The sequence below is a fragment of the Schistocerca nitens genome, chromosome 2, assembly GCF_023898315.1.
Source record: "Schistocerca nitens isolate TAMUIC-IGC-003100 chromosome 2, iqSchNite1.1, whole genome shotgun sequence".
NCBI classification, from domain to species: domain Eukaryota; kingdom Metazoa; phylum Arthropoda; class Insecta; order Orthoptera; family Acrididae; genus Schistocerca; species Schistocerca nitens.
This window is the reverse complement of record NC_064615.1, coordinates 318229494-318257070: the sequence shown is the minus strand read 5'-3', so window position 1 is coordinate 318257070 and position 27577 is coordinate 318229494. Positions and strand designations below refer to the sequence as shown.

Below are 27577 nucleotides of genomic sequence, written 5' to 3'. Positions count from 1 at the left end.
AAGAATAATTTCTGTGAAGTCTCTTTTCTGCCTGTGGATTTGGGCTGTTTCTGAAGATTTTTTGAGACACTTAAGACCCACAGAGGAGTGTAGGAGAAATGCTTTCTTACTCATTGTGTTACTATCAGGACCGCGCTACTGCAGCAATTAAATTAAATAAATATTTAAGATTTAGATATGAAAAAATTTGATTCACCATTTGATTCATCTTGTGCTTTAAGAGCTTTTTCATTTAATTTTCTTCTATTTTTCATCAAGGTACAACATTTCTCAGTAATCTTATTTCTTACGGTAAATATTATCTCAGCTTCATCTCTTCTTGGTATATGTATTGGCTATTTATACTTTGATATCATAACTGTTCCACCTATGTAAATAGAGAATTTTTTACTGTGAGGTTTTGATTTCTTATTGTTGGGATATTAATAATTTGCTAATAATTGTACAGAAATACCTCATTTTAATACAAACGTTTTATCTGTCAGTGTTTTCGAATACATATATGATGGTTTTTCTCCCTCTCCATTTGTGCAACTGATTGTTCTCGATAGAATAATCTGTGGCTGTAACTTTGTCAGCAGAAGTTCATGTTTGAACCTGAAGCCACTGAGACGCCATACCTGTTTTTTGTTATTGTGAAAGAGAAGTCATCTATTGCACAGTTATTTCTTTATGAGCTAACTTGTGATTCTTACAGGAGCATGGCACACCTCACACAGTATCATGGAGTTGTCTGGCTCTTTCGTCTCAAAGGACACTGAATGTGTTTGCCTTCTATTCCTTTTTAATACTGAGATTTTCCTTTTCTCTGATTTCGTTTCTTTTTTTTTTTTTAAGAGAGAATGTGTGGCTACTTCCAAAAGCACCCTCTAAATATTCTTCTTTAATGTGAATGTTTAAAATTCATTTATTGCTTCCAATATTTTTGAAGTTCCTATTGTTATTAAAACATTATGCAAGTAAAGATCAGCATACAATAGCAAATATTTTGTTTTTGTTGCAGAGCATACCAAGCTAACATCTTCAGCAAAGTATATACTTAAAGTTTGTAAACAAGAGATGGCAGAAATTGAAATATGTCCAGATTGCTATTATAATGCCAACACATTGAAAGATACATGGTTTATAGAGGCATGTGTAAGTATCTTTTGGCAGAATTTTTATTCTGAGCAGGCATTTCATTCTGAGAAAAATGTAATATATATTATAAATATCTGTCGTGTATTTTTCCCACGTCTCCTAAACCACTCAACCGATTTCAACCAAACTTGATAAACACACTCCTTACTCTCTCATAATAATCCCTGTGTGGATAAGACTCACCTACCTATCTTAGTACAGGATATATGATAACATAAACAAAGACATACAAGAAAAACTATTGCGTCATGCATGACATTTCAATGTACGACTTGTTTGCTAATAACTCCATTCATTTTAATACATTTATTCTTCAGTACTAAGTCACTCCTTCAGTCAAGTCCACATAAGAAAATCCCTGATGCCTACCAGCACTTTTGACAGCTTTATCCAATGGAAAGGCTGGTGATTAAGGAAATTTTTATCTACAGGAGTTGGCCGGCAAGAGGCAGATACATAGTGTATAAGTTCCAGATCACCAGATTGTGTGCCAATGTTGTGAACAATATTTAAAATCATTCTACATTATCGTATGCAGTAAGGAGAATGTAAGACACTGTTGATGGGAACAATAGGTGTAATAATCCACCTTTTCACAAGAAGAGCAGGCTGTTTGCCAATAGCTTTTCAACATTTGGTCCATTTCCTTCTTTCAGTAAAGAGTAGTAACGTCAGCTTGTGGCTTATAGAAAACATGTTGTCACGTAACTACATGCTATCCCTGAAAACAAACACTTATAAAAGTGAAATTTTATGTAGTCACCTGACCGAATAACCAGTTAATGGAATATTTTACGTCCCTTGGACTGACACAGATGAAAGGCTTCCTTAAATTTTCATACCCAGGATCTTATACAGCACTGAGTGCTACTGCCTTCACTAAAAAGACATTGTCCTGTCACATTGAAAGTGGAATCCAAAAGCTTACTTTGGTAGCTTGCATTCAGTGTATTATGAACTTCAGTATTGTAGCCTGTTATAATTCTGTGCATTCACATTGTGTACAATAGGATGACCTACATTTGATTATGGTTTTAAGAGAGATGACAAACATCTGACAATAATTTTGAGGGGGGGGGGGGGTTTAAGGGAGACTTGCAATAAATGAAGAATCTAACATAATCTAAAGAAAACAAATTAATTTTTATGGCATATAATACATAAATATAATTACAGTAAAATGTAATAAATTTCACATATGTATTATGTAACAACATTATGAAAAGGGTAGTTGTTTCTCACCATATATCAGAGATGCTGTCACAGATAGGCACAACATAAAGGCTGTCAGAAAGTGAGCTTTTGGCCAAGGCCTCCATCAAAAATAGACCACACACACACACACACACACACACACATACACACACTCTAATGCAACTCACACACACCTGACCACAGTCTCTGGCTATTGAAGCCAGACTGTGAGCAGCAGCACATGCTGTAAGAGGCAACTGGGTGGTGGCAGTAAGGAGGAGGCTGGGGCGGGGATAGGGAGGCATAGCAGGATAGGAGTGGGAGATGTGGAAGCGTACAGGGATGAGGTAGAAGAGGGTAGGCAGCTAGGTGCACTTGGGAGGTTAGATGAGTGGTGGGAGGGTGGGATGGGTAGCGAATAAGAGGAAGTAGTGGGTAGCGAAAAAGAGGAAGTAAAAGGACTGAGGGTGCATTGGTGAAACAGAGGTCTGAGTAGTGGTGAAATGGGAACAGGGAAGTGGCTAGATGGGTAAGGACAGTGACTAACAAAAACTGAGGCAGGAGGGTTACAGGAACATAGGATATGTAGCAGGGAGGGTTACGACCTGCGCAGTTCAGAAAAGCTGGTGTTGTTGAGAAGGATCTAGATGGCTGAGGCTATGACGCAGTCATTGAAATGAAAAACGTCGTGTTGGGCAGCATGCTCAGCAACGGCATAGTCCAGGTGTTTCTTGTCCAGTGTTTGTCAGTGGCCATTCATATGGACAGACAGCTTATTGGTTGTGATGCCCATGTACAATACAGTATATGGTTGCAGCTTAGCTTGTAGATCATGTGACTGATTTCACAGGGGGCATGCCTTTGTTGGGATAGGTGACGCTTGTAGATCATGTGACTGATTTCACAGGGGGCATGCCTTTGTTGGGATAGGTGACGCTTGTGTTCGGACTAGAGTAGATGGTGGGAGGAGGTACAGAATAGGTTTGCCTATATGTCTATTACAGGGATATGAGCCATGAGGTAAGGGGCTGGGAGCAGGGGTTACGTAGGAATGGACGAGGATATTGTGTAGGTTCAGTGAGTGGCAGAATGCCAGGTGTGGGAGGGGTGGGAAGGATAGTGAGTGGGATAGTCCTGGTTTCAAGGCATGATGAGAGGTAGTCAAAACCCTGGTGAAGAATTTGATTCAGTTGCTCCATTCTTGGGAGGTACTGAGTCACGATGGGAATGCTCCTCTGTGGCCGGACAGTGGGACTTTGCGAGGTGGTGGGTGACTGGAGAGATAAAGCATGGAAAATTTGTTTCAGTACAAGCTTGGGAGGGTCGTTACAGTCTGTGAAGACCTCAGTGAGATTCTCGGTATATTTTGAGAGGGTAACTTGTCTCTACAGAGGTGACGGCCATGGGTGGATAGGCTCTATGGAAGGGACTTCTCGGTATGGAATGGGTGGCAGCTGTCAAAGTGGAGGTATTGCTGGTGGTTGGTTGGTTTGATATGGACAGAGATACTGATGCACCATATTTACTCGAATCTAAGCCGCACTTTTTTTCCAGTTTTTGTAATCCAAAAAACCGCCTGCGGCTTAGAATCGAGTGTAAAGTAAGTGGAAGTTCTGAAAAATGTTGGTAGGTGCCACCACAACTAACTTCTGCCGTCGAATATATGTAGCGCTACACAGGTATGCTTTGCAGGCACAAAAATAAATACTGGCGCCTAAACCTCTGCGTCAGCAGGAGCTGCAAAGGAACTTCATCCCGTGCATGTTCTCTCTAGTGGAAACCTTTCTTCACCACACTGACAACTGACACCCAGAACTCCATATAGAACCATGTTTAAAACAGTACCAACCTCTCTCCAACAGTAATCCTCCTCCCCTTCCACCCAGTCATCCCTTGGTAATCTTTCAAGAATTCCTCATTTCTAGTCTGGCCTCACCTTCATTTCCTAAACTCCTCCCCAGTGAGCACATCATCACTCCAATGGAACACATAACTATTTGTAACCTGCAGACAATCCAAACCTTATCATCGTTCCTGTGGACAGAAGCTCCAGCTCTGTGCTCATGAATCGTAGTGACTGTGTGACTGAAGCTCTCTGCCAACTTTACTACATGACCATGATTCCATCCCAGAAGTCCAGTATGACCTTCAGCAGCTCCCCAATGCCTTAAATCCATCCCAAAACTTGATGCTTGAAACCATCTCCTCCTTCACTCCTGCAACTCCCACCCCCACCCCACCCCACCCTCCCCCCACCCCATCTTCTACCTTTTACCTGCTCCACAAACCCAAACACACAGATCCCTCTGTGGCTGGGTACAATGCTCCCACAGACACAAACTACAGTTATCCCATTGTGGTTGGGTACAGTGCTCCCACGAAATGAACCACTGCCTTTGTAACCAACACCTCCAAACAAATGTCCATAACCTCCTATCCAAAACAATATTTACTTCCTTCACCACCTCTCCACAGTTCCTGTCATGTTACCACCAAATTCCTTGTTGGTATCTGTGGTTTTGGCGTCCATATACACCAACATCCCTCATGCCCATGACCTTGCAACCATGGAATACTACCTTCCCAGCATCATCCTGAGGACAAATCCACTACCCTATCCTCTTAGCCAACCATATCCTGATCCATAATTATTTCACCTTTGAAGACCAAATCTACAGAGTCCACCAGGAAAATGTATACACACTTTAATGAATGAAAAGTGTTACTTATGTGTTTATTTTACATTTAATAATTGTTCACATTTGTTGTACAACCTTCAGCTTAGCACTTGGTTACTTTAAATGTTCAAAATGTTCACCATTGGCGGCTGTACACATAACAGAACGATGTACGGTCACCGCAACTACGTCAGTCAGTGTTACAGTGGAGACCGCTGTACATGTTGCTCTAATCTCCTGGTGAAGTTCCTCCAGCGTGCATGGTTTACGTTGATAGACATTGTCTTTCACAGTTCCTCAAAAATAAAAGTCTTTAGGTGTTAGATCTGGTGATTGTGGAGGGAACTCAATGGGCCCTCTTCATCCCATCCAGTGCCATGGAAAATTGTCATCCCGATGTTAGAAGACCTCTTTATCAGCTCCATAAAGCGCACATATACCTATATAAATTGACGTGTGTTACATTTCCAGGTACACTTCTCCAGTGACAGTAGTATCAAAGATAAAGGGTCCTACTAAGCCACTAGACGATAGTCCACACCACCCATGAACCCGTGGTAGATTGGCCACTTTATCCACATAAGCATGCAGATTTTCTGGTGCCCAGTACACACTTATGCCAATTCACATATCCATTAAGTTTAAATTGTGCCTCGTCACTCCACATTATCTTCATCACAAATTGTTCATCATCAGTTACCATTTGCAGATACCATTCACAAAATTGCATTAGGCAATCAGGATTGTCATCATTAATCTCGCACAATAATCATGGAATGTAAACTTTCCACTTTGCGGCTTTCAGAATTCTTCGTACACTTGTACTGCTAACCCCCACTTCACGTGCATATTGCATAGCAGACTTCTGTGGAGAATTAACAAATGTTTCCAACATGAGAGCCGATGAAGCAGGACTTTCAGATGTATGCTGTCTTCCTGATCTTCCTTTGTGAATATCACAAATCGTTCTGTGCAATTCAAACTTGTCAATGATGGGTTTAATTGTTAGGCAGGTTGGCGGTTCTGTTTCAAACCCCCACCTCCACTGACATTGCACTTCAATGGAATTATCAAACTTTAAAAACCACTTCACAATACATTTTCGTTGCTCGAATGTCAAGCATGCTCCACCCATCTTGTTTTCTCAATACCAAGATGAAAGTAGTAACATCTGTTGAGCCTAAGACTGTACAACAACACACTCGGAACTCAAATCGAATGACAATGTCGATATCTCATTAGAGCCTGACAAAGAGTGTATACATTTTTCTGATGGACTCTGTATAAACAATTCAATGGTACTGCCACAGGACTCACTTGGTACCATCTTATGCCAGCTTACTTATGGGCCACCTGAAGTGAACTTTCCTATCCAGTCAACACCTAAAACTGCTTGACTGGTTCAGATTCATTGACGATGTTTTCATGATCTGGACTCATGGCAAGGACATCATTTGTTCTTTCCTCCATAAGCTCAACATCTACTTCAAAATTTGCTTCAACTGGTACGTCTCAGTTCAGTGATCCATGTTTCTTGATGTCAATCTCCACCTCTGATGTGGCTCCAGAAATATGTCTGTTCATATCAAGCACACCAACCACCAACAGTACTACCACTTTGACAGCTGTCATCCATTTTACCTCAAAAAATCTCTTCCTTACAGCTTGCCACCCATGGATGCAACATCTGCTGTGAAAAGTAGGAGTTTTGAAATATTATGATAACCTTAACAGAGCCTTTATTAACACACATTATTTTATCCAGCTCATCCATTAACATAACTCCCATGCTATCTCCTCAGTCGCCAGTAAACCTGTTGACCAGCCACTGACCAGTGCTCCTCCGATCACTTAAGATCACCCTGGCCTTGAAAAGTTCAATCATATCCTTAATCAGGGCTTCAGTTATATCTTGTTGTGCCCTGAGATGAGGTATAAGCCCACCACATTCATGGCAACATTGCCCAAAGTGTGTTCCACTACCCACTCAACCTACAGAATATCCTTGTCTATCCCTATTCCAATCATCCTCCCAGTCCTGCACGCAATGGGTCATTCTCTTTTAGAAGACCTGTTGCATATACTCACCACATGCTACTGGAGACCAGTCACAGGCATTTCTTACCCAATAAAGGGCAGGACCACATGTGAAAGCAGCCATTTTATATATCTGCTATGGTGCAATTAACTTGCAGCATTCTATGTGGGCATGACAGATAACTGTCTACTCACATGAATGGCCACCGTCAAACTGTGGCCGTGCCGCAAAATTGACCAATCAGTTGTCGATTTGGGTATTACCTTCCAGTACAAGTTTCTCTGAGCTATACAGATCAGAATAGTCTTTCCTGCACATCCTGCATTCTCACAATCTCCCTGACCTAAACCTCCACTAACCTGTGTGACACTGCCTCACCTTACCTTTTCCATTTTTTCTACTGTCACTGTCCACACCTCTCTTTCCCCATCCAAATTGTATACTGCCTTCTCTCACCACTGTAATGTAACATACCACTTTGTTGAAGTGTTGCACAATGTATTTAGGAGTGACAAATGATGATCCTTGAGTGTACAAATGATGATCCTTGAGTGTTGAAGAAAAGTTATTTAGTGTAGTTTGGAAAGTGGAACCCCTGTGTTGAGCAAAGGGGTTCTCTGTATGTGTATGTTAACTGAACGGCAATGGAGATGGCATTGCTGCTGGATGGGGCAGTGCTGGCGGTGGCTTGCATTTGGCCACACTAGCTGCTCTTAATGTTTTCTCCATGCAGTGGACCCCTGTCTTGGAATTGCTCTGGCCTCCACGTCTAAGAAGACAGCCGTGACAATGCATGAAAAAGTCAGAGAACAAAAGAAATTCGAGGTAGTAGGTTCTGGTATGAACTGTGTCTTTGGACGTTGCTAATGTGTCGAGTTTTGAGCACTCAGCTGTGTGAAAAAGCAGTAGTCAATGATACGAGGCATACTTGATATAGCCATACATCGATTGAGAGAGAGAGAGAGAGAGAGAGAGAGAGAGATTTATTTTCAAGTCAAGGTGCAGGTAATGAGAATGTGGCATTTTGACATTGGAAGCGTACCCTCCAGGTAATGTATTGCATTACTCAGCAGAACTGTCTCGGAGATACCTAGGAAACATTTAACCCCCTTTACAACCAGATGGGCATTCTCTCTCTCTCTCTCTCTCTCTCTCTCTCTCTCCCTCTCTCCCTCCCTCCCTCCCCCATTCCCCCATTTCCACTCATCCCTCACCCCTCCTTGTCTCCCTCTCTGTCTCCACCTTTTCTCTCCCAACCCACCCGCCTGTGTCAACCTTCTCTCTATATTTTTTATATGATCTACCCCTCAGAAATCCTTTAGTCTTGTTATGCAGCTTTTGAGTCCCATGTTCTCACTCCTGCCTCATACTATCCAGCTACTCTCTCCTTGCCTAGCGGATCCTTCCCCAGCATGCCCCTACATCCATCAGTCCAGACAACTGTTTATCAGTGTAATGTGCGCTTGGTAGTGTGTGCAGTTGCATGTGTGAATGTATGTACCTTCTGCCAGAACAAGAGCCCGTGTTTCAACAGCCAGTTAAGATTGCATACTGTTACATGTGCCTACACGCCAGACATCAGTCTTCTGAAGGTTGCCTTTCTTTTATTTTAGATATTGTTCCACCCAGGAATTTCCGTTAGTGTTATATTCAAGTTTTCTATACCAGTGAGTATGTGGGGAGTATGTGGGGTTCAGGCAGGCAACAAATGACAGCGTTTTTCTAGTTCTGAAGATCATACCACAACTGATGGTGCTTGAGTATCTAATTTGGTGATGGTCTTTTATTTATGCACTGATTCAATAGGGTCACAACTATCCTCCCTACCATAATGTAGGCCCTTTGAAATTGATCTGTCTTTATCCAAGCTGTTTTTCATTACTTTTCACCTACTTCTGTTTTGGGTATTGAAGCAACAGCAGTGTGTGTTTCCAACTGTTTTAAAGATAATTCCGCAGTTTTCGTAAGAGACTATCTCATCTACAGCTCCATCCTATGTGCTGTGCTACCATGATACAATTGTAATACCTAGGGAAAAAAACCGTTTAAAATATTTATGCCTAGACAAAAGTCCACTAGATTTACGTAGCTAATGCACTTTAAGCTGAGTGCCAGTGGTTTCCCTGATTTCTGAATGAAAAGACAACTTATTTCCCCAGCACTCCTTACGACTTATTTCCCCAGCAACCCAAGCATCAAAGTGCCTTGTATATAACAATTTGAAACATCTGATTACTTTACAAATGTGTTAACTTGTTAAATAGTTGATATTAAGTACGTAAGCAAGGAAAAGTTTAGATAAGGTTTGAAATAGTGCTTAAAGTTAGTTTGGCAGTTCTGAAATACTGGTTGAAAATAGTGTGGGTAATTGGCACACCGTGACTTTTGCCGCAGTTTCTAACTGTGATCTTTGTCTTATTGTGTTAAACATTTAATATATGATTACACCTCTTAATGAGTAAGTTGTGACATCAGTTTAAATGTTTATGTTTGGTCAGTAATTTTACGAAATATTTAAAATTGGATTTTCGTTGCCCCTGGAAGCTGTTAGATATGCAACCTGAAAGTGACCCATGAGCCAGGACAGCCATTTAATATACAAGGTGTACAACTTAGCTTCCACCATTTAGCGATAGGTGGCAACAACTGTAAGTTGCGGTCGAAAGAAACAGACCGCAGACGTCAGGCAGTTAGCTTGGACCTTGGACAACGTAACCTCATTCAAACATTAGTTGATTTGTGTCTGCATCATAAAGTTGTTCTTGATTGAAAATGTCAGTTTACAAGCCTAATTATCATCATTTGTGGGAGGTGTTGCTGGTTTGTTTCAGTATGAAGAAAACAGCGATTGAGTCTCATTGAATGCTCTCAAGTACGTATGGTAAGGACACTATTAGTGAAAAAACATGTTGTGTGTGGTTTCAACGCTTCAAGAACGGTGATTTTAACGCCTTGGACTGGCATAGTGATGGAAGAGAGAATGATTTTGAGGATGCAGAATTGGAGACATTGCTGAGTGAAGACTTACGCCAAACCCAAGAAGAATTGGCATGATTAGTGAGAGTGACACAGCAAGCCATTTAAAAATGTCTCAAGGCTATGAGCATGATTCAGAAAGAAGGAACTTGGGTCCCGTGTGAGCTGAAACCAAGAGACGTTGAACGGCATTTGTGTGTTAGTGAACAGTTGCTTCAGAGACAAAAAAGGAAGGGATTTCTGCATCGCATTGTGACCGGGGACGAAAAATGGGTTCATTACGATAACCCTAAATGCAAAAAATCATGGAGTTATCCCGGCCATGCTTCCACATTGACGGCCAAAGTGAATATTCATGGTTCCAAGATTGTGCTCTGCATTTGGTGGGACCAGCTTGGCGCCGTGTACTGTGAGGTGTTAAAACCAAGTGAAACAATCACAGATGCTCGTTATCCAATGCAATTAATTCGTTTCAGCAGAGCATTAAAAGACAAATGGCCGCAATACAGCGAGAAGCACGATAAAGTGATTTTGCAGCACGACAACGCTCGACCCCACATTGCAAAAGAGTTCAAAACATACTTGGAAACATTAAAAAGGGAAGCCCTATCCCTCCCGCCGTATTCTCCAGAGATTGCTCCCTCTGATTATCACCTGTTTAGATCAATGGCGCATTGCCTGGCTGACCAACACTTCCAATCTCATGAAGATGTCACAAATTGGATTGCTTCAAAAGATGAACAATTTTTTTCGACGTAGGATTTGTACGCTTCCTGAAAGATGGCAGAAAGTAGTGGCCAGCGATGGAAAATACTTTGAATGATACATGTGTAACCAATTTGTTTCATTAAAGCCTCAAATGTTGGGGAAAAAACAGCGGAAACAAAGTTGTACGCCTTGTAGATACAATTTGCCTCACTATCAGAGGGGTTTTGTTTAATTTTTTTGAGCCAGTTATAGAAAGTATAGCCCATTTTCTTTCTTCTGACAACTTCCATGAAATTATAAATGTAAATTTTACTTGATTTTGATATGCCATGCCAAAAGCTAGGAATGATAATGTAAACTATTTTGTTTCTGTTTGCGTATAATTGATTACTTAATCACATTGAGAATATTCAATTAATATCAAACAAAAACTGTACAAAATAGTTGTAAAGCACAGTATACTGTTACCTTGATTATTTACATATTGCTGTTATCTGTAATCATTGCTTTTTAATCAAACCATTAAAAGGTGCATTTTTACTTACAGCGTAAACCTCATATACTTGTATGGGCTAAGCTGAAGGGATATCCTTTCTGGCCAGGAAAAGTCTTGCGGGTGCATGACGAAAATGCAGACGTGCGATTTTTTGGTGCACATGACAGAGCATGGGTCAGTGTTCAGTGCTGTTATTTGTATAGCAAAGAAATGCCAGCGCCTGTGAAAAGTAGAAAACATGAATTACAAATTTGCATAAAGGTAATTAATATTGTCAGTATTAACTGTGTATTGATTTTATTGTAAATGATAATCTCGTTGACTTATTGTAACCTCACATTGTGACGAACTTCTTTTTTTGTTAGATGTCTCAGAACAATGTGTTACTCAAAATAGCTGTCGTTGATAATGTAATTGTATCCCCGCTTATCGTTGCATGAAACTGCAGTAGTATAAAATTATTTGTGTCTGAAAATCAATCTCTTAGTGGTATGAAGTGTTCTCTGAAGTGAACTTTCATGATTGATTGTGCCAGACGGGACAGTCTGCAAGTGGGACTGTGCACCATGATACATGAACAAGGACAGCCATTTAATATAGATGCAATTTGTCTCACTATCAGAGGGATATGCAGTTGTCCTCTAAGATTGTTAGCAGTTTGTTGTGTGTTATTCATTTGCTGATTCTTGTGTGGAAAACGGGAGATTGATCCAATGAAAGTGTTTGTTGATGTTTACAGAAAGTACTTGGAAGCAAGAACATATGACTTTTAACCCTGTACTATTAACATTCAAGTCTTTACTATTATCACCATGTTTTGGCAGTTTTAATGGGTTTATGAAAGTGTGTACAGTCAGTGAGTAAAGGCAAGCTTGTTTAAACTCCACAAAACAGCGTCATGGAATTCATCTAGGTGTTATCATATAGACTCATTTATTACAGTCAACCATGTACCTGTACATCCACACGGAGGTATAGGAGGGAGTGGAAAGCAGCGTGGGCGAGTAATTAATGTATAGTACTTGTCTGTGCGTGGGGGGGGGGGGGGGGTGATATTCCAACTCAAGTAGTACCAGTCTGATGTCAAAGGAAAGGGAAAAATTCAAAAGGCAAAAGAACTAAGCCATTTAGCTTCTGCTCTAGACGACAGCTCGGAACAGAAGAGAATGATGTTTTTTTGATCACAGAAGAAACAGAAAAGGACTCGACCAGAAGGAACAGAGTCCACGAAAGACACTGAATTGCATCGCTGATGTCTGCTAAAAGACCGGACACATTGAGTGGTGTTGGGTTGCACATAGGTATTTAGTAGTGATTGAATAATAGGTGATTTGTTGCAGCTTAGGGTGAGATCTTGTTTCTGCAGATTCCTTCAAAAAAACACAGTAGCCTTCTCCATGAAGATGCCTTCTTATCTGCACATTTGAAACACAAGTTTTGAAATTCCACAAACTTTGAACATAACTTCGTTACACAAGACAGTGGTGAAAACTTTGCTGCGACATCTCAAACATATGACAGAACTATTCAATAATAGAGGCAGATAATGAAATATAAAGGAATACTGTTTAATTTTAGGGTAATGTGGAGCGTGTAACATACAAAAGTAAAAGTAATGACACATTAGTAGCACAGGGGTCTGCTAGTCAGTTGGAGTTGAAGTACAGTCACATTAGAATTCACAGTGGCATACAGCGAGCAAAATGCTGCAGCTGTGTGACTGGTATTCTGTGATGATGTCCAATGTCCATAATGGACAGGGTATTCTCCATAGCAACAAACCAGTGGGCAAGAAGTTCTATACAGGCAGGAGTAATATCAAACTAACATTTTTAAAAATGTTTAAGACACAGAGGGAACTTTACAAGAATGGCACAAATGGCAGCATTTAAGCAAAATATTCTAGCTATCAGAGCCTGGTTAAGCTGAGAACATACAACAGACTCATCAATATGGGAAAACAACAGATTGGCATAGAAAATAGTAACTCTATCTCACACATAAGACTGATGATAAAATTTGTTCTCACTCCCTAGACTGTAAATTTTATGTAGGGGTAGGACATAAATTATACTGATGTGAACTCATTGGTGGTTGTTTAACAGTTTCAGCATGCATTGGCTTTTACACGGAATGAATCTTTCTGAGTTTTGATGGAACCACTTCAGGAGATGGAATATTGTTACACTTGGTTAAACAATCAAAATGAATTACAGTCTTCTGATGTGGGAGCTGTAACTTGACATTGACAGGTGACATTAGATGCAATATCTGATATGTTCCAAACCAGGAGCACATAAATTTCTTAGTGCTGCTTGGTTTCACAGCAGTTTGCTTAACATTACATAATCTTCTACTTGGTGTAGTGCCATTGTAGCATTCTTTTGACTGTGGAACTGTTGCCTCTGTGTCACGGATGCATTGTTCTGCTGACCTCTCTTCCAAATAGCTTCACTTTGCTGGAATTTATTTCAGACGGTAACTTCTCTATCTCAAATGGGGAGAGTGTTTTGTGGCCATAAACAATTTCAAAGGGACTCCATCCCGTTGATTCACGTATCCTGGCATTGTATGACAAAATTACAAGTTGCAATATTCTATTGCAGTCTGAGTGTGAACTGTTCACATCATAAGACAACATTTTAACAACTGTTTTATGAATGTATTCAACTCAGCCATTGCTCTTAAGAGTGAAATGGCATAGTTGTCCACTTCATTTTAAGTAGTCAACATAGCTGTAATACAAGATTGGATATAAAATTTGCCCTTTGGTCTGTTATAACAGCCTCTGGACTTCCAAATGGTAGTACTGAATGATTGATGAATGCTTTTGCAACTGTCTCAGTAGTAGTGTCTTCAGTAGGTATCATAATAAGCTAGTGAGGGAAATGGTCAGTGATATTTAAAACATGTCTATTATTTTGGGCTGTTAAAGGGAACAGTCCAACTATATTGAGTGATAAGATTTGAGAAGGTCCTGCTACCCTGGGCAATGATTGAAGAGATATATTTGGTCTTCCTCCATGTGCTCTCATAGCACATGGGAGACAATTTGGAATGTATCATCTTCCTTTTTTTGTGGCCACCAATAATGGGCTGCAATGTTCACTAGCAAAACGCTTTTCCCATTATGCCAAGTCTGTATGCTGTCATGACAGTGTTGTAGAATGAATTTACAGATAGCCTCTGGCACTGTTATCCATTCCCCAACAGGCATTTTCTTATATAAAATGTCTTTTCTTGTAACAAGATGTGGTGAGGTAGTCCATTTATTACACTCAGTATCAGATTCTTTTGTCGTTTTTAATTACTTAATAAGTATGTTGTCTACTTGCAGGATCGTAATTTTCCTCTTCAAGGTATCTACATTCTGCTTTAACTGGCCAGTCATATTCACTAAGTTTTAAGGTCCATCAACAAGTCTGTTTCTGGGATTTTTTAAAATTAAAAGCTATTGTGAAAGGTGTCAGAAGCAAGTGCGAGAAGTTTCTTTTCGTGGTGCTGTAGGTTTGTTCCACTAGATTTAGCTGATGTGATGCATAATCAATTGCGTTTCCTTCACCATTTTGTATTTGACTAAAAATACAGCTGACAGCTATGTTGCTAGCATCACACAACACAATAAAAGGCAGCACAAAATATGGATAAGCCAAGACAGGTGAACTTGTAAAAATTTCTCTCACAGTCTGCTGTCTGGACAAAAGGAGTTCCTTTCTTTAATAATTTTGTGAGCAGTTTTGTGCTGGCTGCATAGTTTTCCATGACACAACAATGATAGTAATTTATTAATCCAAGAAATGACTGCAATTCTGTAATGTACCTCTGTGCTGGAAAATTGTTCACTGCTTCTGTTAATCACGGATCTGATTGTACACCATCAGTTGAAATTGTGTGGCCTAGTAATGTGCTTGTAATTGTGCAATTTCAGAGGTTGGCACTTTTGTCAGTCGTTCTGCATGTTCTTTCGTCATATCTCACCCAGGTATATCAGACACAGTGTTGGCTTTAAACATCGCAGAAGTAAATCAGCAAAACTTTGAATGTAGAAGGAATGATTCAAAGGCCAAAGGGTATCCTTATATGGTGGTGGGCACAACAAAAGTTGCCTTTCCCTGATTTTCCGGAGCTATAGGAATTTGATGGTATCAAGAGCACATATCAAAGGTGGTGAGGAGTTTGCATTTGCTAAGGTGATCCAAAGTGTCATCAGTCCTTGGAAGGGGATAAGTATCTGGTTTCATGATGTTATTGAACACTCTCATATCTACACAAATGTGATTACTTTGTCACCATTATTGGTTTTATTTGGGACAGCCACCTTAGGTGAAGATCAGGGGTTGAAAGAAGGCTGAATTACTCTTGTTTCTAGCAAATATGAAATACTTTTCTCTACCATGGCCTGCAAGTGACACAGTAAGTGATAAAGTTTCTGGACTGTAGGGTAGGAATCTCATGGTATGTTAAAGAGGTTGCTGAAAGTTGTTTCTTTTCTTCATTGAAACTCTCAAATTCAGCTAGTAGGGGTACAATAAACCCTGATCTGCCTAACAGATGTGTCAGAGTCTCTCTTCAATTTCTGCTTCGATAGGTGATGTAACTCAGGTAGTATTTATGTGAACTATTCTTTCAGACTGTTCATTTTCTTGGTATGCAGTTATCTCATCAGTATTTACTTTGTACATGTTGGCAAATATGATATCTCGCAGAAATTTAACATCTCTGCTTCTAAAGTGTCTATGCACAGTGACAAAATGCAATCTCTTCTGTCATACTAATTCAAGACAAACTGTGCTTCACGTGTGTCTGTTTACTTTCTAAAACTTCATTTCTTATTAATGGATCCATTAAGAAAATCTCTCTTCTTAACAAATCTTTCTTTACCTCTATCCAAATGATTTTCCTGGTACCACCTGGTATTTTTTCAGTTTTGTTTAACTTCAACACTTTGGTACATGGTTTACTGGGTAGTTGGAACATGGCCTTTCTGTCTATACTCCCTCCGGTCCTTATAGTGGGAACACTGGCTAAATGATGGACATTTCCATCAATTTGGACTTCTTGTGTGTTTGGAAGTTAACTATTCCTTGAAAATGGCACTGGAAATTGGTCATTCTTCGAATCTGAACTGGTGCTTACTTCCATCTATTTCCATTTCTGCATATTGTGAACCTAATGGGTCCAAGTCTACTCAGTCTACATCACAGGTGTTTTAATTCTTGACCACAAGTAGATTTCACTTATTCTTATTTATATATTCTTATTTATATACCTGTATCAGTGATAAATGTAGACTGTCTACTGCAGATGTTACTTTGCAAATTGGGACCAATGACCTCAGCAGTTTGGTCCCATAGGAACTTACCACCACTTTGCAAATTTATGTTTGACACTTGAGCAAGTCCTACCTATCTTACTGGATTCATTTTGTGGAAGAGGAGTGAAGGGTAGTGGTATCCAAAATATGTTAGGTTAGCCAAGCAATGCTGCAGAGACCAACAGTTTGCTCTCTCGTGTCCGATCTTTCTATGGTAGGCACATGCGGGTGCCAAACAGTCAGGAAACGTTTGACCTGGACATGTGAAACAAAAGCAGAGCACTTTGTCAGTGAATTCACATCTAGCAGGGTTCACCATGGTGGAAGATTGGGCAAATTGCTTGGACTCCTTGCATAGAAACGCATGTCATACAGCATCCCTTAGTGTGCTTGGCAAAGCACACTTCAGCTCAGCATCTACCTATGGGGCAACCCCACTAACAAATATATCTACACAATGAGCTTCTGATTCACTAAAGACTACATCATTCCTTTTGTTATTTTCCCTAGTACAAATGTACAACACAATACTGCTCTTATTCTGTCGGCAAGGCGCTCTAAATCCTCTCCGTGATTTTGGCATAGAGTGGAAAGTTGGGCCTGTTATAGATAACACTAAACTTATCTTCATATCTGTTGACTTGCTCTTTTGCAAGGATGTCAAATGCCTTGGTATTTCTGAACCCTTCCATGGAATTTGCATAAGCACATGTCTGCTTGCACCTTAAGGTAGGTGACGTCTACCAACACTTCATCAGTCCCTGCAGACAGTTTCCCTATATTTGTTATATTATGAAATTTTGTACATGGCTAGAGCAGCAACGGTAGGATGAAATTGTCTTGTAGAAATAATAAAGAGCCAGTCAGTTGCAAAATGGAAGGATTATTAAAACACCTCTACCGTGGTTTCAACTTTTATAAAACGTCTTCTTCAGCCGGAAATATTGACAACCTAAACAAATAAACATTGAAAAACATGATTACACACACACACACACACACACACACACAGACACAATATACCATCTCATTCTGTGGAATCCTTCTTGCAAGAGAGGCGATAGTAATATGCTCAATGAGGCTGCTTGATAGTGAATGAACATTATCATGCTAATATTGTTTAAAATGTTAAAATTAAAATTAGACATTCAAAAACCTGACCAAATTTAGCTGTGTTCATATTTAAAATTAATAGAATGGCAACAATTAGTAAGTTACCACCTAAAACAGAGATGTGGCTCGATTTTCATATGACTTAGGATACAACATTTTCCTCTCCTGCTAATGCTAGTGGTACTTGTGTTTCTTCTTTGTTATGACGTGAACATATTTCTAGAGATATGATGTTCACACTTTTTCAGATGTGTTACACACTGAAGTGCCAAAGAAACTAGTATAAGCAAGCATATTCAAATACAGAGATATGTAAACAGGCAGAATACAGCACAGTGGGCAGTTAGATCGGTTACTGCTGCTACAATAGCAGGTTATCAAGATTTGAGTGAGTTTAATGTAGTGTTAATAGTCAGCACATGAGCAATGGGGCACAGCATCTCCGAGGTAGTTAGGAAGTGGGGATTTTCCCATACGACCATTTCACGAGTGAACCGTGAATATCAGGAATTTGGTAAAACGTCAAATCTCTGACATTGCTGCCGCTGGAAACATCCTGCAAGAATGGAACCAACGGTGACTGAGGAGAATCGTTCAATGTGATATAAATGCAAATCCTTCAGCAAATTGCTGCAGATTTCAATGTTGGGCCATCACCAAGTGGCAGTGTGGGAACCATTCAACAAATCATCATCAGTATGGGCTTTCGGAGCCGAAGGCCCACTTGTCTACTGTTGATAACTGCACAACACCAAGCTTTACACCTTGCCTGGGACCATCAGCACCGACATAGGACAGTTGATGACTGGAAACATGTTGCCTGGTCATACAAGTCTCATTTCAAATTGCATCAGGCAGATGGACATGTATGGGTATGGAGACAACCTCATGAATCCATGGGACCTGCATGTCAGCAGGGAACTGTTGATGTTGGTGAAAGCTCTGTAATGGTGTGGGGCATGTGCAGTTGGAGTGATATGGGACCCCTGATATGTCTAGATACAACTCTTGACAGGTGACATGTACGTAAGCATCCTGTCTGATCACCTGCATCCATTCATGTGCATTCTGACAGACTTGGACAATTCCAGCAGGACAATGCGGTACCCACACATGTCCAGAATTGCTACAGAGTGGCTTCAGGAACACTCTTCTGAGTTTAAACACTTCTGCTGGCCACCAAACTCCCCAGACATGAGCATTATTAAGCAAATCTGGGATGCCTTGCAATGTACTGCTCAGAAGAGATCTCCACCCCCTCATACTGTAATCGATTTATGGACAACCCTGCAGGATTCATGGTGTCAGTTCCCTCCAGTACTACTTCGAACGTTAGTCAAGTCCATGCCACTGTTTTACCATCTCTCTCACCCCCCCCCCCTCCCACCACCACCACCACCACCTCCCTCCAACCCTCTTTCCTTCTCTCTCTCTACCCCCATTCCTCTCCCCTTTTCCCCTCTTCTCCCATTCTCCAACCGGGTTCTTTTTGCTATTTTTTCTATTTGCATTATTCTCAGTTCACACATTTTATTTTTGCCATAGTGATCTTTTTCAGATGGTAACTTATTATTTTTTGCCATTTTATTAATTCTAAATATGTACACAGTCAAATATAATCAGATTTTTTAATGTCATGAGTTTAATTTTAACGTTTTAAGCTATGTTAGCACGATAATGTTCATTCACTATCAAGCACCCTCCTTGCACATATTACCAGTGTCCTCTCTTGCCAGAAGCTATCCTTGGCCCAGGCATTGCGTACATGATGCTAGTGTACTAGCTGTACATTAGTGAGGAAATAAAAAGTGACAACAACCATGTTGTGTTTGTTTTATTTATTACGGAGGTTGTTGTTGTTGTCTTCAGACCTGAGACTGGTTTGATGCAGCTCTCCATACTACTCTATCCTGTGCAAGCTTCTTCATCTCCCAGTACCTACTGCAACCTACATCCTTCTGAATCTGCTTAGTGTATTCATCTCTTGGTCTCCCTCTACGATTTTTACCCTCCACGCTGCCCTCAAATACTAAATTGGTGATCCCTTGATGCCTCAGAACGTGTCCTACCAACCGATCCCTTCTTCTGTTCAAGTTGTGCCACAAACTTCTCTTCTCCCCAATCCTATTCAATAGTTCCTCATTAGTTATGTGATCTACCCATCTAATCTTCAGCATTCTTCTGTAGCACCACATTTCAAAAGCTTCTATTCTCTTCTTGTCCAAACTATTTATCGTCCATGTTTCACTTCCATACATGTCTACACTCCATACAAATACTTTCAGAAATGACTTCCTGACACTTAAATCTATACTCAATGTTAACAAATTTCTCTTCTTCAGAAACGCTTTCCTTGCCATTGCCAGTCTACATTTTATATCCTCTCTACTTCGACCATCATCAGTTATTTTGCTCCCCAAATAGCAAAATTCCTTTACTACTTTAAGTGTCTCATTTCCTAATCTAATGCCCTCAACATCACCCGACTTAATTCGACTACATTCCATTATCCTCGTTTTGCTTTTGTTGATGTTCATCTTATATCCTCCCTTCAAGACACCATCCATTCCGTTCAACTGCTCTTCCAAGTCCTTTGCTGTCTCTGACAGAATTACAATGTCATCGGCAAACCTCAAAGTTTTTATTTCTTCTCCATGGATTTTAATACCTACTCCGAATTTTTCTTTTGTTTCCTTTACTGCTTGCTCAATATACAGATTGAATAACATCGGGGAGAGGCTACAACCCTGTCTTACTCCCTTCCCAACCACTGCTTCCCTTTCATGTCCCTCGACTCTTTTATAACTGCCATCTGGTTTCTGTACAAATTGTAAATAGCCTTTCGCTCCCTGTATTTTACCCCTGCCACCTTTAGAATTTGAAAGAGAGTATTCCAGTCAACATTGTCAAAAGCTTTCTCTAAGTCTACAAATGCTAGAAACGTAGGTTTGCCTTTCCTTAATCTTTCTTCTAAGATAAGTCGTAAGGTCAGTATTGCCTCACGTGTTCCAGTATTTCTACGGAATCCAAACTGATCTTCCCCGAGGTCGGCTTCTACTAGTTTTTCCATTCGTCTGTAAAGAATTCGTGTTAGTATTTTGCAGCTGTGGCTTATTAAACTGATTGTTCGGTAATTCTCACATCTGTCAACACCTGCTTTCTTTGGGATTGGAATTATTATATTCTCCTTGAGGTCTGGGGGTATTTCGCCTGTTTCATACATCTTGCTCACCAGGTGGTAGAGTTTTGTCAGGTTAAATTGTATATTTTGACTGATGCTTTGTGGTCATATTTCAATGTACCTTTACCACAAGATATAATCCAGTCAGTCAGAATAATATTTTTTTTGTTCATAGGAAAATATTATTGTACCTGAGTGTCTATATATAATCATGTTTTTCACTGTTAATCTGCTTAGGTTTCAGTATTTCTTTCTGAAGAAAACATTATTATAAACATTGAAACCATGGTAAAGGGATTTTAATAAACATTCTATTTTGCAACTGATTGGCTGTTTATTATTTCTACAAGATGATGTTATATTTTGTATGGAAGTGTAAAAATTTTCTCCTGGTGTACTCCTGAAGGTAGGAACCAGCAAATACGTTGCAAGATCAAGTACAAGCCAGGATTGAATTGGCTGTGGAAACACCGGAAAGGATAAACAAGGATAGCTGCAGACACAGTGCTACTTTGTGATGTCGCATTTACTAATGCTTTAGTATGGTGCCTTTGCAGATCTTCATTCGCCACCCGAAGTTGGTCAGGCTCCGCTCACATGTCATGCTCCATCTCCAGCTGTCCCTGTGATGTGGCAGTGAGCATCACTTTAAACTACACCCATCAGTATAAACAAAAGGTCTTCGGTGCAGCTCTCAGTGACGTCTGTGGCTGCATTGTACCCTGGCGACATCTTCTCCCAAAAAGCAAAACTCGTGACTGATATTTGTGATCAAGAAACAAAGCAGTAGCGTTGGACAACTGCACGAAGGCAGCACCTTGCATTGGGGTTGTACAGTCTTGTACTGCAAGGAAGCAAGGGACAGGATGTTGTTATGGGTGGCTGGTATCCTATTTCTACAACACAGATGCACACATGGATTAATACGGTTCTTTATTTACCTGAACATTTACTTAATAGTCACAAATCTGGTCCCTATGTACTGTCATAACCTGCGATGTGACCTGAGCCCGCTCGACGAGTACTGACAGGTGCCAAACTAGAATGAGTGAATCAGTGATGCCCTCCGGTCAGTGGCGGCAGCCTAAATACTTGCTGTCGACAGGGCATTGGCAGCATGGTGCTTGTCGGTGTGTCTCTGGCCTCTTTCGTGATAGGCGCACTTTGTCCAGTGCATACTATCGATCTTCGCGCTACACCTTTGCCGACCAATGTGCTGGCAACAGCTCACACCAGCACAGGGGTGGCACTGTGCCATCATATCCATGATGTTGGCATGTACGAAGACGGCAGAGGTGCCACTTGAAGTTGAAAGGCCTCGTGCAGCTGCGGTGGTAGCTCTGGATGGACTGGGACAGATAGCCCAGACTGAACGCGCTAAGCACTTACCCATTATGTCACAGCATGCAATCGGATGGACCTGCACAATGGTTTCACTCACCCACTCATGGCTTAGTAATTTGTATGCAGCATTTTAAGGCCAAAAAAAGGATGAATTTGGAGTCCCTCTTCTGACGCCAGTTTGTGCACCCCATCAGAGATGTAATCAAGATTGGAAATCGGTGTAGACTTGTAATAAATATACATCATTCAGGTTTAGAAAAAGAAACCACATCAATTTATTTGCTCGTGGGATTACATTGCGAAGATTGCCAGGGGGATGAGAGAAAATAACTTCAGTAGCCCTAGACCTATCTCAAAGGAGAATTGAAAATTCAAAGATCAAAGAACTAAGCCACTTAATGTCTGCTCTAGGCAGTGCCTCCGAACAGAAGAGATCAATTTTTTTCACTTGCAGATCTGAGAGCCCTCAGTCTCGCAAGTCAGGCTATCCTGTGATGTGATTTGATTGGCAAGGCAGCTTTGCTGAAGACGATTCGGCCTATTCCAGCATGAATCGATTGATAGTTGTTGCATCAGCTGAAAGGTGGTAGACAAAAAATGCACCCTCATTGTAAAATTTAAATAACAAAAACTACTCACGATCAGGATCTGGCTGCACCTTGTACATATGACAGACCAAATGTAATTTTAAGAAACTGTTGAAAATTACTTTGGAAGAAATAAATCATGGAAGTGCCAGAAAGATGGACTGCATAGTTCAGACTACTCTTTGTGGATACTTTTCAAATTACCAGCTCATTTTTGTGTGCATTGTGAAAGTTGGGAAATTATGAAACTTGTCTGGGTTTATGTAAGCTGCTCTGTGTTAATTGTGCCAACATAATAATGGTTGTGGTTGTGTGTGGTGCCTGAATAATATTCATTACCTTATAAGCAACTTACAGGACTGTTGTTGGAGACCTATTCATCATTAAAAGTGTACACATACAGTACACCAAAGACTATAGGAAACATCCTAAGAAATTGTTGGTCGTGTGTGCTGAAAGGCAAGTTTTATTTGGACATTTGAAACAAAAAACTATGATTACAAAAGCCTATGAAAGAATTCAAAAGTGTGTGATATATTAGTGAAAGCAGCATTTATTAAGATAAATGTATTTATGCAAGAGGAAGCTAAGGGAGGCTTTTAAAAAATATGGGAATGGCAGTACAGGGGTGTAGGGGCAGGACAGACATCTAACTGAAATTAGAACTTACCTCATGACTGTAGGATGGACAATAATCTGCTTGATGTTCTCCATGTCTTGTGTCATATAAAAATGTTGTTATAATTCACAACATCAGATTCTAATTATCTGCACTCTCCAGATATGAAAATGTCCTCTATTTACTGTTTCTGCTGTCACTGAATCACCCTAGGTAAAACAAACACCAACACTTTGATGATTTAAATTATATAGTTGCTGCAGTAATTGTATTTCTTCATGCATAGAACAATTCATTTTGAGAATTTATTCTTATTTTTTAGTGCTGTAGAAGTTGTGTAATTTTTTAATGACATCTGTTAGTCGTTATTGAGCCAGCTATAGCTTTCAAACACCTTTGTCTGTAATGGATGAAATTAAATGAACTCTTTGCACTTTGGTTCTGGATTATCCATACATATTATAACATATATTCTTATGTTCCACATCTCCTCCTAAAACTGTGGATCAATTTCAACCAAATATGATACACCTGTCACTTACTATCTGGAGAGAATCGCTGTGGGAGTAAGGACCATCTACCTATGAAAGAGGCAGGGGCAGAAGAGAAAAAATAGTGTAGCTCATGACGTGTGAATTAGCAGACTTTATTCACCCAGTATTTCACCATGAGGGCCCTTAGTGACTTGCAACAAACTTTATACATAATTTCAGACCTTTACGAAACCTTTTCTCTCCAGCAGCCCCACAAAATCATGAAAAACAAAAAAGTTTACCGTATTTACTCGAATTTAAGCTGCACTTTTTTTCCGCTTTTTGTGATCCAAAAAACCGCCTGCGGCTTAGAATTGAGTGCAAAGTAAGTGGAAGTTCTGAAAAATGTGGGTAGGTGCTGCCACAACTAACTTCCGCCGTCGAATATATGTAGCACTACACAGGCCTACTTTGCAGGCACAAAGATAAATACTGGCGACAAAACCCCTGCGTCAGTAAATAAATTAAAAAAAAGGGTGTAAGATGAGCTTTTTTCTCCGCCCCGAGTTTCGACCACTGCATTTTCCTACATTATCCTATGAAGTAAATACAAATTCCGTATTGTTCATCTTTGAATGTAGCAGCATTTCAATGTACTACGAAAATCCGACTGGCAAGACTGTTTGGGATGTTTGTCAATATGGCCAACTCTACGTTCTGAATTCTTTCCTACCTGTGAAAAGAGATAGTTGCAAATAGGAACTTTTATGAATTGTGAATCATATGCAGTATTCTCTTCGCCATAAGAATAATACGAATATAAACATTTTGCCATGTATTCTTTCGTGTTTGCTGCTATCTCATTTAAATCCTGTCTGCCTAATAAACTACGAAACTAGGGTGAGACAACAGCAAACGTGGAAGAATATACATACCATGTCATGTTTATATTCATATTATTCTTATGCCTAATAGTGATACAGTCAGAAATGAAGCACGGCAATTGACTAGATTTTTAAATCTAAGATGACTCTAATTTCTGTGCAGAATGTAATGTACTAAAGAGGCATCTGCAAAGATTTTCAAACGGAGAAAAATGTTCGCTAAACTCTCATTCAGAACATCTTCTATCATACGCAGTCTATTATTTGGTTCTTGTTGATCATTATCAAAGAAAGCAGCAGTGTAAGTAAGAACAAATAGCAGTCTCTTGCCATTGTTTCACTAATGAGACGAGTCCTCTCTCTCTCTTTCTCTCTCTCTCTCTCTCTCTCTCTCTCTCTCTCTCTCTCTCTCTCTCTCTCTTTTTAAGCGACGGTAGTGTGCACAAAAGCAAGACATGTCGCGAACGGGGACAGACCGTAAACACTTATTATCAGAATGCGACAAACAATGCATGACATAGTACAGTACTGCATTTTCAGCTTAGAGTGACATAAACACCTATAACAAAGAGAGCGGCACTTATCAGATCAAAGAAAAATAAGCAATCAATTCAAACCAGATGAAGCACGTGAAAAAGGAAAGGTACCCGTATAAATACGGACGGAGCGCCTGACGCATAGCAATGGCTACCTGGTAAAGCTTAACTGCTAAATATACGATTTGAACCAAACTACTGTAGCTGTATCATCACTCACTCGACCTAATTGTGTCTCATATTACAATGGACCAACTTTGTTTCGATATGGAGGTGCGGCCTAAAACTATTCTCTCTCCTTGAATTTCGAGTCTCAAAGTTCAGGTGCAGCTTAAATACGGGAATTTTTTTCCCCCTTGCTTTCGAGTCTCATTTTTCAGGTGCGGCTTAAATTCGAGTGCAGCTAAGATTCGAGTAAATACGTTACACCACTTACTACATTTTCGCTGTTCATGCAGTAAAACTGTCACATTAGGGATGACATTGTAATTTGTTATTTCTTTACTTAATTTATTATTTCTGTACTATTAACTGTATTCAGGACACATTTTCCAGACACTATTCCCATATAACACTCAATGCACAAGCAAAATTATGTCATTGTAAGAACATAGTTCAGGAGATATGACATCATAAACACTCAGGTGCCTGAAAAACTGCTACATCATGTATGAATTTAAATTTATTACTTCTTTGTTACGAACTTTATTCACAGCACATTTAGCAGACAGTATAAAAATGTATCACTGAATGTACTTACAAAATTATATTTTTGTACGACACATTGTTCAGGAGATATGACGTCACAGAGATTAATCTTTGTGAAATCGAAACTGCAGGACGTTTTTTGCTGTAGATACAGGTGAAATATGTCTGCTAATATGTGTGAAATTTGTTAGATATATGTGACACATGCCTACTTTGGTAAAGCCATGACTGAAAAGGTCCTCGTAAACCCCTAGATAAATTTCTGTCAAACATGGTACACATGGTACTGTCTGGAAAGAAATACTGTGGTGCTAAGAACCAGCAACCTCCTATTGGGGTGGATGTGATACTGTGGAGAGAGTAGGGGGTGGGAAGAGATGGATACATAGAAAGGGGAAGGAGAACATGAGGACATGGACACAGATATGAGGGAGGAGGAGATGAGAAGTTTGGTTGGGGGGGGGGGGGGGGGGACAGAGAAAGGCAAGCAGAGAAGTTGAACAGTGAGGGTGAGGAGCAGATGGACAAAGGAAGGACAGAGAAGGTGATGGACAGAGAGGGGGTGGGGGTTGTTGAGGAGATGGATTGAGAGAGGTTGGAGGAGTAGGAGATGGCAAGAGACATGGGAGGAGGAAATAAACAGAGAAAGGGAAGAGAAGATGGTCATTGAGATAGGGGAGGAGGATACAGAGGGGCAGTAGGAAATGGACTCCGAGGATGGTGGGTGGAGGGGGTAGGAGCAGATAGACAGAGAGAGGGACGGGAGGAGAGGAGGAGATAGACAGTGGAGAGTGGAAAAGGTGGACAGAGAGAGGAGGGAGAAGGAGGTGGACAGAGGGAGGGCAGAGGAGATGGACAAAAAGAGGGCGAAGAAGGAGATGGGTTAGTGGAACTGGGAATAAAGTATACTGAGGCAACACTGGGTACTCAGCTAGTTTCTTATAAAAATGCTGTAGCAAAATTTTGCTCCTAAATAACTACATTCATGTCCACAATTTGAGAAATGGTCAAGAGCCATGAAACAACATCAAAATAGCAATAGATTTGTTTACTTAAAAGGTGACTGTGCACAGTGATATTAATATAAAGTATACTGTGAAACTGAGCATGGTATCAGGATGGCACTTATTGTGTACACCCCTTCATTGATGGCATACTGTATGTCAGATCAGTAGTGGCAGTGTTAGGGCTATGTTTCTTTTACCTAAAATGTCTCTTGCATGTTCTGTAAGACTCAAATTCAAAATGTGAGCTGGCCGCTCAAGAAGTGTGGTGTCCTCAAATTGGAGTTGAATGCACATGCCTCACCAGGCCAGCCCTGCATGGTGGGGCTTTGTCATCCATCACTCAGAGCCAAGATCCATGTGCACTATGAAAAAGGCGTGCACACACACACACACACACACACACACACACACACACACACACACACACACACACACACACACCCAGTAGCAGAATGGCACCACTATAGATTGTTGCCAACAGAGAACCCCTGGGAAGCATACTGTATTTACTCGAATCTAAGCCGCACCTGAAAAATGAGACTCGAAATCAAGGAAAAAAATTTTTCCCGAATCTTAAGCTG

The 27577-nt window shown here is 40.3% G+C and overlaps 1 protein-coding gene across 1 annotated transcript in view; it reads left to right on the top strand.

Annotated features, from left to right (window-relative positions):
* Nucleotides 1-27577, top strand: part of LOC126236096 (uncharacterized) — a 301836-nt gene that overhangs the window by 144805 nt on the left and 129454 nt on the right. The window contains exons 6-7 of the mRNA XM_049945164.1: nt 1004-1137; nt 11282-11491. Coding sequence (XP_049801121.1) covers nt 1004-1137; nt 11282-11491 — 344 coding nt within the window. The remainder of the gene's footprint in view (nt 1-1003; nt 1138-11281; nt 11492-27577) is intronic.